Source organism: Delphinapterus leucas, chromosome 16 (genome assembly GCF_059928025.1).
Source record: "Delphinapterus leucas isolate spDelLeu-1000000601 "Yukka" chromosome 16, BTC_Dleu_Yukka2, whole genome shotgun sequence".
Lineage (NCBI taxonomy): Eukaryota > Metazoa > Chordata > Mammalia > Artiodactyla > Monodontidae > Delphinapterus > Delphinapterus leucas.
Genome location: NC_143144.1, coordinates 27637283 through 27652516, shown reverse-complemented (window position 1 = coordinate 27652516; position 15234 = coordinate 27637283). Strand labels below are relative to the sequence as shown.

Genomic DNA, 15234 nt, shown 5'->3' with positions numbered 1-15234 from the left:
TTGATTTCCTCTTTGATTTCTTCAGTGATCTCTTGGTTATTTAGTAATGTATTGTTTAGCCTCCATGTGTTAGTGTTTTTTACGTTTTTTTCCCTGTAATTGATTTCTAATCTCATAGTGTTGTGGTCAGAAAAGATGCTTGATATGATTTCAATTTTCTTAAATTTACTGAGGCTTGATTTGTGACTCAAGATGTGATCTATTCTGGAGAATGTTCCGTGCACACTTGAGAAGAAAGTGTAATCTGTTTTTGTATGGAATGTCCTATAAATATCAACTAAATCTATCTGGTCTGTTGTGTCGTTTAAAACTCTGTTTCCTTATTTATTTTCTGCTTGTATGATCTGTCCATTGGTGTAAGTGACGTGTTAAAGTCCCCCACTGTTATTGTGTTACTGTCGATATCCTCTTTTATAGCTGTTAGCAGTTGCCTTATGTATTGGGGTGCTCCTATGTTGGGTGCATATATATTTATAATTGTTATATCTTCTTCTTGGATTGATCCCTTGATCATTATGTAGTGTCCTTCTTTGTCTCTTGTAACATTCTTTATTTTAAGGTCAATTTTATCTGATATGACTATTGCTACTGCAACTTTCTTTTGATTTCCATTTGCATGGAATATCTTTTTCCATCCCCTCAGTTTCAGACTGAATGTGTCCCTAGGTCTGAAGTGGGTCTCTTGTAGACTGCAGATATATGGGTCTTGTTTTTGTATCTATTCAGCAAGCCTGTGTCTTTTGGTTGGAGCATTTAATCCATTCACGTTTAAGATAATTATTGATATGTATGTTCCTATTACCATTTGCCTAATTGCTTTGGGTTTATTTTTGTAGGTCCTTTTCTTCTCTTACGATTCCCATTTAGAGAAGTTCCTTTAGTATTTGTTGTAGAGCTGCTTTGATGGTGCTGAATTTTCTTAGCTTTGCTTGTCTGTAAAGCTTTTGATTTCTCCATCGAATCTGAATGAGATCCTTGCCGGGTAGAGTAATCTTGGTTGTAGGTTCTTCCCTTTCAGCACTTTAAGTATATCATGCCACTCCCTTATGGCTTGTAGAGTTTCTGCTGAGAAATCAGCTGTTAACCTTATGGGAGTTCCCTTGTATGTTAATTGTCATTTTTCCCTTGCTGCTTTTAGTAATATTTCTTCGTCTTTAATTTTTGCCAGTTTGATTACTGTGTGTCTTGGCGTGTTTCTCCTTGGGTTTATCCTATATGGGACTCTCTGTACTTCCTGGACTTGGGTGGCTATTTCCTTTCCCATGTTAGGGAAGTTTTTGACTATAATGTCTTCAAACATTTTCTCAGGTCCTTTCTCTCTCTCTCCTCCTTCTGGGACCCCTATAATGCGAATGTTGGTGCATTTAATGTTGTCTCAGAGGTCTCTTAGGCTGTCTTAATTTCTTTTCATTCTTTTTTCTTTATTCTGTTCCATGGCAGTGAATTCCACCATGCTGTCTTCCAGGTCATTTATCTGTTCTTCTGCCTCAGTTATTCTGCTATTGATTCCTTCTAGTGTATTTTTCATTTCAGTTATTGTATTATTCATCTCTGTTTGTTTGTTCTTTAATTCTTCTAGGTCTTTGTTAAACATTTCTTGCATCTTCTCAATCTTTGCCTCCATTCTTTTTCCGAGGTCCTGGATCATCTTCACTATGATTATTCTTTTTCTGGAAGGTTGCCTATCTCCACTTCATTTAGTTGTTTTTTCTGGGGTGTTATCTTGTTTCTTCATCTGGTACATAGCCCTCTGCCTTTTCATCTTGTCTATCTTTCTGTGAATGTGGTTTTTGTTCCACAGGCTGCAGGATTGTAGTTCTTCTTGCTTCTGCTGTCTCTCCTCTAATGTTAATTTTTTTCTTTTTCTTTTTGGCTGTGTTGGGTTTTCATTGCTGTGTGCGGGCTTTCTCTAGTTGTGGCAAGTGGGGCCTGCTCTTCGTTGTGGTGTGTGAGCTTTTCATTGCGGTGGCTTCTCTTGTTGCTGAGCGTGGACTCGGCGCGGGCTTCAGTAGTTGCAACAAGTGGGCCCTAGGGTGTGTGGGCTTCAGTAGTTGTGGCTTGCAGGTTCTAGAGCACAGGCTCAGGAGTTGTGGCGCATGGGCTTAGTTGTTCTGCGGCATGTGGGATATTCCCAGCCCAGAGATTGAACCCCGTGTCCCCTGTATTGGCAGGTGGATTCTCAACCAGTGGATCACCAGGGAAGTCCCTCTTTGTGTTTTTTTTTTTTTTTTTTGCAGTACGCGGGCCTCTCACTGTTGCGGCCTCTCTCGCTGTGGAGCACAGGCCCGGACGCGCAGGCTCAGCGGCCATGGCTCACGGGCCTAGCTGCTCCGCAGCACATGGGATCTTCCTGGACCAGGGCATGAACCTGTGTCCCCTGCATCGGCAGGCGGACTGTCAACCACTGCGCCACCAAGGAAGCCCTCCTCTTTGTTTTGATTAGTATTTATTTATAACTTCCTGTCAGAGTGTAGTAGAAACAATCTCATTCAATACAGATTCCAGCAGGGTTGTATGATGTTTATTTTTTTTCAGGAGTTCTTTTTTTTTACAGCAAAATTGTGAGGATGATACAGAGATGCCCCATGTACTCCCTGCCCCCACACATGCATAGTCCCTCACCAGAATGGCATATTTGTTAAAACTGATGAATCTACATTGACACATTGTAATTGCCCAAAGTCCATAGTTTAACATTACCCCTTTACTGTTGGTGTTTTAAGTTCTATGAATTTGAACTAATGTATAATGACACGTATTCATCATTATGATATTGTAGAATATTTTCACTGCCCTAAAATTCCTCTGTGCTTCATCTGTTCATCCACCCTCCTTCCATCAACCACTGATCTTTTTACTCTCTTCATAGTTTTATTTCTTCCAGAGTGTCATATAGTTGGAGTCATGCAGTATTATAGTAGCCTTTTCAGATTGACTTCTTTCACTTAGTAATACACACTTCTTTCCTCCATGTTTATTTTTCTAATGGCTTGATAGCTCATTTCTTTTTAGCATTGAATTTTCTGTTGTCTAGATGTATCACAGTGTGTCCATTCATCTACTAAAGGAAATCTTGGTTGCTTCCAAGTTTTGGCTATTATAAAATAAGCTGCTATAAATATACATGTGCAGGTTTTTGTGGGGACATAAATTTTCAACTCCATTGGGTAAATACTAAGGAGCATGATTGCTGGATCATATTGTAAGAGTATTTTTAATTTTTTAAGAAACTGCCAAACTGTCTTCCAAAGTGGCTGTACCATTTTGCAATCCCACCAGCAATGATTGAGAGTTGATGTTAATTTTTAAATCTTGTTTTTCATTTATTTATTTTTATTTATTTATTTTTTTACATCTTTATTGGAGTATAATTGCTTTACAATGGTGTGTTAGTTTCTGATTTATAACAAAGTGAATCAGTTATACATATACATATGTTCCCATATCTCTTCCCTCTTGCATCTCCCTCCCTCCCACCCTCCCTATCCCACCCCTCCAGGCAGTCACAAAGCACCGAGCTGATCTCCCTTTGCTATGCAGCTGCTTCCCACTAGCTATCTGCCTTACGTTTGGTAGTGTATATATGTCCATGCCTCTTTCTCGCTTTGTCACAGCTTACCCTTCCCCCTTCCCATATCCTCAAGTCCATTCTGTAGTAGGTCTGTGTCTTTATTCCTGTCTTACCCCTAGGTTCTTCATGACTTTTTTTCCCTTAAATTCCATATATATGTGTTAGCATACGGTATTTGTCTCTCTCTTTCTGACTTACTTCACTCTGTATGACAGACTCTAGGTCTATCCACCTCATTACAAATAGCTCAATTTCGTTTATTTTTATGGTTGAGTAATATTCCATTGTATATATGTGCCACATCTTCTTTATCCATTCATCCGATGATGGATGCTTAGGTTGTTTCCATCTCCGGGCTATTGTAAATAGAGCTGCAATGAACATTTTGGTACATGACTCTTTTTGAATTATGGTTTTCTCAGGGTATATTCTGGCCTTACATTTAGGTCTTTAATCCATTTTGAGCTTATTTTTGTGTATGGTGTTAGGGAGTGATCTAATCTCATACTTTTACATGTACCTCTCCAGTTTTCCCAGCACCACTTATTGAAGATGCTGTCCTTTCTCCACTGTACATTCATGCCTCCTTTATCAAAGATAAGTTGTGTGTGGGTTTATCTCTGGGCTTTCTATCCTGTTCCATTGATGTATATTTCTGTTTTTGTGCCAGTACCATACTGTCTTGATTACTGTAGCTTTGTAGTATAGTTTGAAGTCAGGGAGCCTGATTCCTCCAGCTCCATTTTTCGTTCTCAAGATTGCTTTCGCTATTGAGCGTCTTTTGTGTTTCCATACAAATTGTGAAATTTTTTGTTCTAGTTCTGTGAAAAATGCCAGTGGTATTTTGATAGGGATTGCATTGAATCTGTAGATTGCTTTGGGTAGTAGAGGCATTTTCACAATGTTGATTCTTCCAATCCACGAACATGGTATATCTCTCCATCTGTTTGTATCATCTTTAATTTCTTTCATCAGTGTCTTATAATTTTCTGCATACAGGTCTTTTGTCTCCTTAGGTAGATTTATTCCTAGATATTTTATTCTTTTTGTTGCAATGGTAAATGGAGTGTTTTCTTGATTTCACTTTCAGAGTTTTCGTCATTAGTGTATAGGAATGCAAGAGATTTCTGTGCATTAATTTTGTATCCTGCTACTTTACCAAATTCACTGATTAGCTCTAGTAGTTTTCTGGTAGCATCTTTAGGATTCTCTATGTATAATATCATGTCATCTGCAAACAGTGACAGCTTTACTTCTTCTTTTCCGATTTGGATTCCTTTTATTTCCTTTTCTTCTCTGATTGCTGTGGCTAGAGCTTCCAAAACTATGTTGAGTAAGAGTGGTGAGCGTGGGCAACCTTGTCTTGTTCCTGATCTTAGTGAAAATGCTTTCAGTTTTTCACCATTGAGGATGATGTTGGCTGTGGGTTTGTCATATATGGCCTTTATTATGTTGAGGAAAGTGCCCTTTGTGCCTACTTTGTGCAGGGTTTTTATCATAAATGGGTGTTGAATTTTGTTGAAAGCATTTTCTGCATCTATTGAGATGATCATATGGTTTTTCTCCTTCAATTTGTTAATATGGTTTATCACATTGATTTGCATATATTGAAGAATCTTAGCATTCCTGGAATAAACCCCACTTGATCATGGTGTATGATCCTTATAATGTGCTGCTGGATTCTGTTTGCTAGTATTTTGTTGAGGATTTTTGCATCTATGTTCATCAGTGATATTGGCCTGTAGTTTTCTTTCTTTGTGACATCCTTGTCTGGTTTTGGTATCACTGTGATGGTGGCCTCGTAGAATGAGTTTGGGAGTGTTCCTCCCTCTGCTGTATTTTGGAAGAGTTTGAGAAGGATAGGTGACAGCTCTTCTCTAAATGTTTGATAGAATTCACCTGTGAAGCCATCTGGTCCTGGGCTTTTGCTTGTTGGAAGATTTTTAATCACAGCTTCAATTTCAGTGTTTGTGATTGGTCTGTTCATATTTTCTATTTCTTCCTGATTCAGTCTTGGCAGGTTGTGCCTTTCTAAGAATTTGTCCATTTCTTCCAGGTTGTCCATTTTATTGGCATAGAGTTGCTTGTAGTAATCTCTCATGATCTTTTGTATTTCTGCAGTGTCAGTTGTTACTTCTCCTTTTTCATTTCTAATTCTATTGATTTCAGTCTTCTCCCTTTTTTTCTTGATTAGCCTGGCTAATGGTTTATCAATTTTGTTTATCCTTTCAAAGAACCAGCTTTTAGTTTTATTGATCTTTGCTATCGTTTCCTTCATTTCTTTTTCATTTATTTCTGATCTGATTTTTATGATTTCTTTCCTTCTGCTAACTTTGGGGTTTTTTTGTTCTTCTTTCTCTAATTGCTTTAGGTGCAAGGTTAGGTTGTTTATTCGAGATGTTTCCTGTTTCTTAAGGTAGGATTGTATTGCTATAAACTTCCCTCTTAGAACTGCTTTTGCTGCATCCCATAGATTTTGAGTCGTCGTGTCTCCATTGTCATTTGTTTCTAGGTATTTTTTGATTCCCTCTTTGATTTCTTCAGTGATCACTTCGTTATTAAGTAGTGTATTGTTTAGCCTCCATATGTTTGTGTTTTTTACAGATCTTTTCCTGTAATTGATATCTAGTCTCATAGCATTGTGGTCGGAAAAGATACTTGATACAATTTCAATTTTCTTAAATTTACCAAGGCTTGATTTGTGACCCAAGATATGATCTATCCTGGAGAATGTTCCATGAGCACTTGAGAAAAATGTGTATTCTGTTGTTTTTGGATGGAATGTCCTATAAATATCAATTAAGTCCATCTTGTTTAATGTATCATTTAAAGCTTGTGTTTCCTTATTTATTTTCTGCTTGGATGATCTGTCCATTGGTGAAAGTGGGGTGTTAAAGTCCCCTACTCTGAATGCGTTACTGTCGATTTCCCCTTTTATGGCTGTTAGTATTTGCCTTATGTATTGAGGTGCTCCTATGTTGGGTGCATAAATATTTACAATTGTTATATCTTCTTCTTGGATCGATCCCTTGATCATTATGTAGTGTCCTTCTTTGTCTCTTGTAAGAGTCTATTTTAAAGTCTATTTTGTCTGATATGAGAATTGCTACTCTAGCTTTCTTTTGGTTTCCATTTGCATGGAATATCTTTTTCCATCCCCTTACTTTCAGTCTGTATGTGTCTCCAGATCTGAAGTGGGTCTCTTGTAGACAGCATATATATGGGTCTTGTTTTTGTATCCATTCAGCCAATCTGTGTCTTTTGGTGGGAGCATTTAGTCCATTTACATTTTAGGTAATTATCGATATGTATGTTCCTATTCCCATTTTCTTAATTGTTTTGGGTTCGTTATTGTAGGACTTTTCCTTCTCTTGTGTTTCTTGCCTAGAGAAGTTCCTTTAGCATTTGTTGTAAAGCTGGTTTGGTGGTGCTGAACTCTCTCAGCTTTTGCTCATTTGTAAAGGTTTTAATTTCTCCATCAAATCTGAATGAGATCCTTGCTGGGTGGAGTAATCTTGGTTGCCGGTTTATCTCCTTCATCACTTTAAATATGTCCTGCCAGTCCCTTCTGGCTTGTAGAGTTTCTGCTGGGGATTCCCTTGTGTGTTATTTGTTGTTTTTCCCTTGCTGCTTTTAATATGTTTTCTTTGTATTTAATTTTTGACAGTTTGATTAATATGTGTCTTGGCGTATTTGTCCTTGGATTTATCCTGTGTGGGACTCTCTGTGCTTCCCGGACTTGATTATTTCCTTTCCCATATTAGCGAAGTTTTCAACTATAATCTCTTCAAATATTTTCTCAGTCCCTTTCTTTTTCTCTTCTTCTTCTGGAACCCCTATAATTCGAATGTTGGTGTGTTTAATGTTGTCCCAGAGATCTCTGAGACTGTCCTCAGTTCTTTTCATTCTTTTCTCTTTATTCTGCTCTGCAGTAGTTATTTCCACTATTTTATCTTGCAGGTCACTTATCCGTTCTTCTGCCTCAATTATTCTGCTATTGATCCCATCTAGAGTATTTTTAATTTCATTTATTGTGTTGTTCATCATTGTTTGTTTCATCTTTAGTTCTTCTAGGTCCTTGTTAAATGTTTCTTGCATTTTGTCTATTCTGTTTCCAAGATTTTGGATCATCTTTACTATCATTATTCTGAATTCTTTTTCAGGTAGACTGCCTATTTCCTCTTCATTTGTTAGGTCTGGTGGGTTTTAATCTTTCTCCTTCATCTGCTGTGTGTTTTTCTGTCTTCTCATTTTGCTTATCTTACTGTATTTGGGTCTCCTTTTTGCAGGCTGCAGGTTCGTAGTTCCCGTTGTTTTTGGTGTCTGTCCCCAGTGGCTAAGGTTGGTTCAGTGGGTTGTGTAGGCTTCCTGGTGGAGGGGACTAGTGCCTGTGTTCTGGTGGATGAGGCTGGATCTTGTCTTTCTGGTGGGCAGGTCCACGTCTGGTGGTGTGTTTTGGGGTGTCTGTGGACTTATTATGATTGTAGGCAGCCTCTCTGCTAATGGGTGGGTTTGTGTTCCTGTCTTGCTAGTTGTTTGGCATAGGGTGTCCAGCACTGTAGCTTGCTGGTCGTTGAGTGAAGCTGGGTGCTGGTGTTGAGGTGGAAATCTCTGGGAGATTTTCGCCATTTGATATTATGTGGAGCTGGGAGGTCTCTTGTGGACCAGTGTCCTGAAGTTGGCTCTCCCACCTCAGAGGCACAGCACTTACTCCTGGCTGCAGCACCAAGAGCCTTTCATCCACACGGCTCAGAATAAAAGGGAGAAAAAGTAGAAAGAAAGAATTAGTAGAAGTAGAAAGAAAGAGAAAGAAAGAAAGGAAGGAGGGAGGGAGGGAAGGAAAAAAGAAAGAAGATAAAGTAAAATAAAATATAATAAAGTTATTAAAATAAAAAATAATTATTAAGCAAAAATTTTAAAAACGGACGGATAGAACCCTAGGACAAATGGTGGAAGCAAAGCTATACAGACAAGATCTCACACTGAAGCATACACATACACACTCACAAAAAGAGGAAAAGGGGAAAAAAATCATAAGTCTTGCTCTCAAAGTCCACCTCCTCAATTTGGGATGATTTGTTGTCTATTCATGTATTCCACAGATGCAGGGTACATCAAGTTGATTGTGGAGCTTTAATCCGCTGCTTCTGAGGCTGCTGGGAGAGATTTCGCTTTCTCATCTCTGTTCTCACAGCTCCCAGGGGCTCAGGTTTGGATTTGGCCCCGCCTCTGCGTGTAGGTCGCCGGAGGGCGTCTGTTCTTCACTCAGACAGGATGGGGTTAAAGGAGCAGCTGCTTCGGGGACTCTGGCTCACTCAGGCCGGGGGGCGGGGAGGGGGGGAGGGAGGGGCACGGAGTGCGAGGCGAGCCTGCGGCGGCAGAGGCCACCGTGACGTTGCACCAGCCTGAGGCGCGCCGTGCGTTCTCCCGGGGAAGTTGTCCCTGGATCCCGGGACCCTGGCAGTGGCAGGCTGCACAGGCTCCCTGGAAGGGGGGTGTGGATAGTGACCTGTGCTCGCATACAGGCTTGTTGGTGGCGGCAGCAGCAGCCTTAGCGTCTCATGCCCGTCTCTGGGGTCCGCGCTTTTAGCCGCGGTTTGCGCCCTTCTCTGGAGCTCCTTTAAGCAGTGCTCTTAATCCCCTCTCCTCGTGCACCAGAAAACAAAGAGGGAAGAAAAAGTCTCTTGCCTTTTCGGCAGGTTCAGACTTTTTCCCGGACTCCCTCCCGGCTAGCCGTGGTGCACTAACCCCCTGCAGGCTGTGTTCACACCGCCAACCCCAGTCCTCCCCCTGCGCTGCGACCGAAGCCCAAGCCTCAGCTCCCAGCCCCGCCGCCCCGGCGGGTGAGCAGACAAGCCTCTCGGGCTGGTGAGTGCCGGTCGGCACTGATCCTCCGTGCGGAAATCTCTCCGCTTTGCCTTCCGCACCCCTGTTGCTGTGCTCTCCTCCGCGGCCCTGATGCTTTCCCCCTCCGCTACCCACAGTCTCCGCCCGCGAAGGGGCTTCCTAGTGTGTGGAAACCTTTCCTCCTGCACAGCTCCCTCCCACTGGTCCAGGTCCCGTCCCTATCCTTTTGTCTCTGTTTATTCTTTTTTCTTTTGCCGTACCCAGGTACGTGGGGAATTTCTTGCCTTTTGGGAGGTCTGAGGTCTTCTGCCAGAGTTCAGTAGGTGCTCTGTAGGAGTTGTTGCACGTATAGATGTATTTCTGGTGTATCTGTGGGGAGGAAGGTGATCTCCGCGTCTTACTCTTCCGCCATCTTCCCTTCGTCTCCTTGTTTTTCATTTAAATTTACAAGTAAGGAATATGTTCACCTTAAGTTTCTTGACATATAACACTATCATTAGATATTTTAAATTAAGTTGTTAAATTTGTTTAATTGTTCATTTGATAGGCAAAAACTGGCTATCTTATTTCAATTTTTTGTGTCCTTGAATACCAATGAGTGAGTTTTTTGGGGGTTTAGTTAACTATAGTTCCTCTTTTGTGGCTTTCTGGTTTCTTAATCCACTTATCTACTAACATCTTAGTAGTTTTCTTACTGATTTGTAGGAGTTCCTTAAATGAGCTCTGTTTTCTTTAGTTTCCTAGTTTGTAGTTAATTTTTTAAAAACATACATAAACCTAAATTATTTTGTGTATGTAATTCCATCTGGCTTTTGATAGGTTATCATTTTTAAGTTTAAAAATTCTTCTCTCCTTTCAGAGATCCAATAACTTTTCCTTTTGTTGTTTTTTTTGTTGTTGATTATAACTCTTTATCCCATCTAGAATAAAGCAGTTTTCAAGCTTCTTTTTTGTAATTTCTGTAGGCTAATGGTTCTTGATTCATTGTGAGGTTTAAGGATGATAAAAGTTGACAGAAACTTTAGGGACAAAATATATTTTAGCAGTGAAAAAAATGATAAGCTCTTATCTGACAAATGTAAACTTTCTCATCAGAGTTAAACGTTTAGACAACATTTCTGATTAGCCTTCTGTTAGTACAGCAAAAGCATTTGTATTTGCTGGAAATAACATTTATTTATGAAGAAATTATGGCAGAAATCTGTTTAAACAGTGAGAAAATTCTAGACTGTTCAGACAGCCCAGGATTTTGAAAAAGTCTTGTGCTTTGGCAGGAACCCAGGAGAGGAAGTGTCTGCATCTGCTGCATGCTAGAAGCCTTCCCAAAGAGTTACTGTAAAGCAGCCAAGAGAACAGTGTATTTCACTACTGTGTGGTTCTGGAAGTAACTGGAAGTTTGCAGACTTGAGGGAGGAGACTTAGGAGTACTTCCAGGAGGTCAGTGTCAGTTTCTGTGGTGACCTATTTTTAGTGATTCAAGTTAAGGGAAAGTGTTTTGTGTGTGTATGTGTGTAATAGGGAGTTTTCCAATGTGGACTTGAACCTGTTGCTTTAGGAGAAGTCACTTGGGAAGAGTCAGAGGTGCCTGTACAAAAGAGGAATAGGGTGACAAGTCAGAATAACCAATGGGTGTCTGTTATTGGGGCAAATGGTACTGCAGTTGTAATTTATTTTCCTGTAAGGTAATAAAGGAGAAGGACTTAAAGTCCATGTATGTTGTGGAGAAGGAGCAAGAGAAGAGTGCTAACAGGGCCTTTGGGAAAGCAGGGTAAAAAACTTTCTACTGGTTAGTTGATAATCTGCATCTGCCATGAAGAATCCATTCCAGAAAAGACAGCCCTACGGGGGACAAAGCAAAAAAGACAGAAGGGCTTTGCTGCCAGGTTTTAGAAAAAAATGCCACAACTTTGTACTGGGCTAAGGATTTTTTACATAGAACACAGTAGATAAGAGAAAAAGCTCAGCATTGGGCCCTTTGAGAGAAATTGCTAGCTTAAATCGACAGGGTTGGTTGGTATTTTTTTTTTAATTCTGTACAACTTTTAAAAAATAAAACAGCTTTATTGAGATATAATTCATATACCACACTATTCACCCATGTTCGTGCTTGTGTACTTTTTAGTACTTTCACAGTGTTCTTCAACAGTTGATCACCACCGTATATTTTAGAACGTTTTCATCACCCCAATATCTGCAACTTCTAATTGAACTTATTTTAAAATTTAAGGCCATTGCAGGGAAAAGATGGAACAAGTTAGCAATTTAGAGGATTAATCAGAAAGCTCTGAAACCTTTTTTCGCTTTAAGCATATTCTAACATTTTATTTTATTTTATATTAAATTTATTTTTGGCTGAGTCGGGTCTTTGTTGCTGCGCGCAGCCTTTCTCTAGTTGTGGCGAGCGGGGGCTACTCTTCGTTGCAGTGCGTGGGCTTCTCACTGCGGTGGCTTCTCTTGTTGCGGAGCACGGGCTCTAGGCATGTGAGCTTCAGTAGCTGTGGCTCGTGGGCTCTAGAGCACAGGGTCAGTAGTTGTGGTGCATGGGCTTAGTTGCTCTGCGGCATGCGGGATCTTCCCGGACCAGGGCTCAAACCCATGTCCCCTGCATTGGCAGGCGGATTCTTAACCACTGCGCCACCAGGGAAGTCCTCCTTTTTAAAAATAATGGCCATATTTCTCTTATAGGTGTGCGATCCTGTAAAAGTAAGCCTCTGAAGATGATCTGGTGTATTTTAGTTGTAGGGTTTCTACTTCCCCAGTCTTTGGCTGATCCAGGCTTTTTTACTTCAATTGGTAAGTCTTAATTATTTTTTGTTGTTTTTGCATTTAAAAATTTACATTTTTTAGTGTTTTTAAATAAGTAAAAACCAATACATTGTGTTCCCATAGACTGAAACATTACTTCAGTCCCTGCCCCTCTAAAAGTCTCTCTCATTTTTAAATTCAATTGTTTTCTTTAAATTATTTTCTCTGATTACAAAAGGAATACGTTTTCAGATTAGAAATTTATGAAAATTTAGAAAAGCATACCAAAGAAAATTCTCTGGTAATGAGTCCACCCAGCAAATCATTTAATGTATATACTTAGTCTTTTATGTTTTCCTATATACATACTTCATATGTCTTAAAAGAGAAGTTTTCTGTCATCTTGTTGACCAGTTCTACCCTCACATGATTGTGGAGCTAAATAAAACACAAACAAGTATTATAGTTATGAAACCTCATTTTGGGATGTAAAATGATGAGTTCTGTTTTCCCCTTATGAATAACGAAATATGGATATTTGAATTGCAGTTGAGAAGTGTACTTTTTGTTAGTGTGGTCTTTGTTTATTGAATAAAAATTTAGTTCTAAGTAGTTTCAAAACCACAAAAAGGTGAGAGGGGAGGTAGGGAAGAAGAAACATTGATCCTTGGAAAGTAAGGTTTTGAAATTAAAAATAAATTTTTAGACGACAGACAATTTGTCAATATGGTCCAAGCTTGCAGAATTAAGTAGCTTGAAAATTTGAATTGGAACACATGATTAGAAGAGTTTCCGGCTTTATTTTTATTTATCTGGTTTTTAAAAAAGGAAAAAAAGAAAAAAAAAATGATGCTCTCTCCAACATATCTGATTCATGCCAGGTAAGTCCTCTCAGAATGAAGCATTCTCTATCATTCTTAAATTATTCGAAAATACTTGTTTTGACCAGTATGGGTATTTGATAACTTTCTTCCCTTTTTCTCCTTCTAGGTCAAATGACTGATTTGATCCGTACTGAAAAAGATCTGGTGACTTCCCTGAAAGACTATATTAAGGCAGAAGAGGACAAATTAGAACAAATAAAAAAGTAAGCAAAGTGTTTTACTTATTATGACTCTGATTCCACCTTCATGTTTTCTTGGTAGAGCTAAAACATTCTTTGAGTGAAAGTGAAAGCCCTCTGTCAGTCTTAAAAGGCCAGTTGAAATGGCTAAAGTAGGAGCACAGAAAACAGAAGTTAGGCCCAGGCTAAGACTTCAGTTGAAGAATATGGATTGAGATAAGAATATAAATGGGTATGGGTCATTGACTGACAATTTTTTTCAATGGTTGCTAATATCTTCTATCCTCTTCTAACCTCCCTAATCAAGCCACCTTCTGGAGCAGTTTTCCACTGCTATTTATCCTTCAGTCATATGGTTCCATTCTAGAGATTACAGTGATAAGTATAGTATTATTTAATTGATATAGTTTTTCCTTAAATGCTAACTTATTTATTTAAATTTATTTATTTATTTATGGCTGCGTTGGGTCTTTGTTGCTGTGTGCGGGCTTTCTCTTGTTGTGGTGAGTGGGAACTACTGTTTGTTGCGTGTGTGGGCTTCTCATTGCAGTGGCTTCTCTTGTTGCAGAGCACAGGCTATAGGCGTGCGGGCTTCAGTAGCTGTGGCACCTGGGCTCAGTAGTTGTGGCTTGCAGGCTCTAGAGTGCAGGCTCAGTAGTTTTGGTGCATGGGCTTAGTTGCTCCACGGCATGTGGAAATCTTCCCAGACCAGGGCTCGAACCCATGTACCCTGCATTGACAGGCGGATTCTTAACCACTGCGCCACCAGGAAAGTCCCCTAATTTATTTTTAATTGACTCAGGTTCATATTTAATTCTGACCTGAGAGTTCCTAGCCTTTGTTTAATGAGTAGCTAAGTATTCAGTTTTTTTGTTTTAAAATACAGTTTCCAGATACTGACTATAAAATTTTGCTGTAAGTTTGATTTAAATGAACATGTAACTGAAATTGGATTGGGCTGATTACTTTGTAATAATCAATTATTTGGCTTTAAGGACCTGTAGGGAAATGAATTTTTAGGTTCATACTAGAGGGTAAGCCTAAAAAATCACAAATTTTACTAAGATAGGTTACGTTTACTGTAACCATTTGGGAGAAACAAAACTAAAACAAAAAGTCTTGTAGTTATATTTTGATTTTGCCAAGTTAGATTTTATCTGTAAGAGAATCTTGCTTTTTAAAAATCCTTTGTAATTTTACTTTTAAAAGGATTTTAAGTATAGTTTTAACTCAAAATCCTCTAATCTTTTTTGAGTGCTTTACTAGTCTTCTTCCTCATTGAGTGTGTATATACTTTATGTAGATTCCACTTATGTCTTACATTTTTAGATGGGCAGAGAAGTTAGATCAGCTAACCAGCACAGCAACAAAAGATCCAGAAGGATTTGTTGGACACCCTGTAAATGCATTTAAGTTAATGAAACGTCTGAACACTGAGTGGAGTGAGTTGGAGAATCTGGTCCTTAAGGATATGTCGGATGGTAAGTCAGATGGTAAGACTAATGAGCCAAAAAAAAAGTAAGGCTTTTTTGCTACCACCTGTAGACATGCCAGAAGAAGTGATAAATTCAGTCCCCAGAACATCAGGTGTTCAGCCTTGTAACTGAATTATTGCTGAGATGTATTTGATTTGACTAGAGTTAATTTAGTCTACATCCTGAATTCTTGATTTAAAAAAAAGATGAATAAAAACTGGAAGTAAAGATAGAACTTTATTGTTAAAATGTAATTTCTGCTCTTCATTTAACATGGTCCTTTTTGCTTTGAAATCTAAAAAAGTGAATCAATGATTTGGCATACAGCTTCATTTCTGAGGGTAATTGTTTTCATTTTACGATTACCTTCAGATTTAAAAAATTTTATGGGTAAGTCTTTATCTTCTAATCAATTTTTAATGTACTGGGAGTGATACTAATAAGGAAGAATGTTAGCTGTGTTTTACATAGTACTTTGAAGCTTAGGATTGTTTTGTTTAACATAGACAATAAATTTAAAAATTGAGGCTGCA

The 15234-nt window shown here is 39.0% G+C and overlaps 1 protein-coding gene across 2 annotated transcripts in view; it reads left to right on the top strand.

Annotated features, from left to right (window-relative positions):
* Positions 1-15234, top strand: part of P4HA1 (prolyl 4-hydroxylase subunit alpha 1) — a 92442-nt gene that overhangs the window by 20337 nt on the left and 56871 nt on the right. For both annotated transcript variants that reach the window (XM_089897666.1, XM_089897665.1), the window contains exons 2-4: positions 12104-12211; positions 13154-13250; positions 14556-14707. In XM_089897666.1, coding sequence (XP_089753792.1) covers positions 12136-12211; positions 13154-13250; positions 14556-14707 — 325 coding nt within the window. In that variant the 5' untranslated portion in view covers positions 12104-12135. The remainder of the gene's footprint in view (positions 1-12103; positions 12212-13153; positions 13251-14555; positions 14708-15234) is intronic.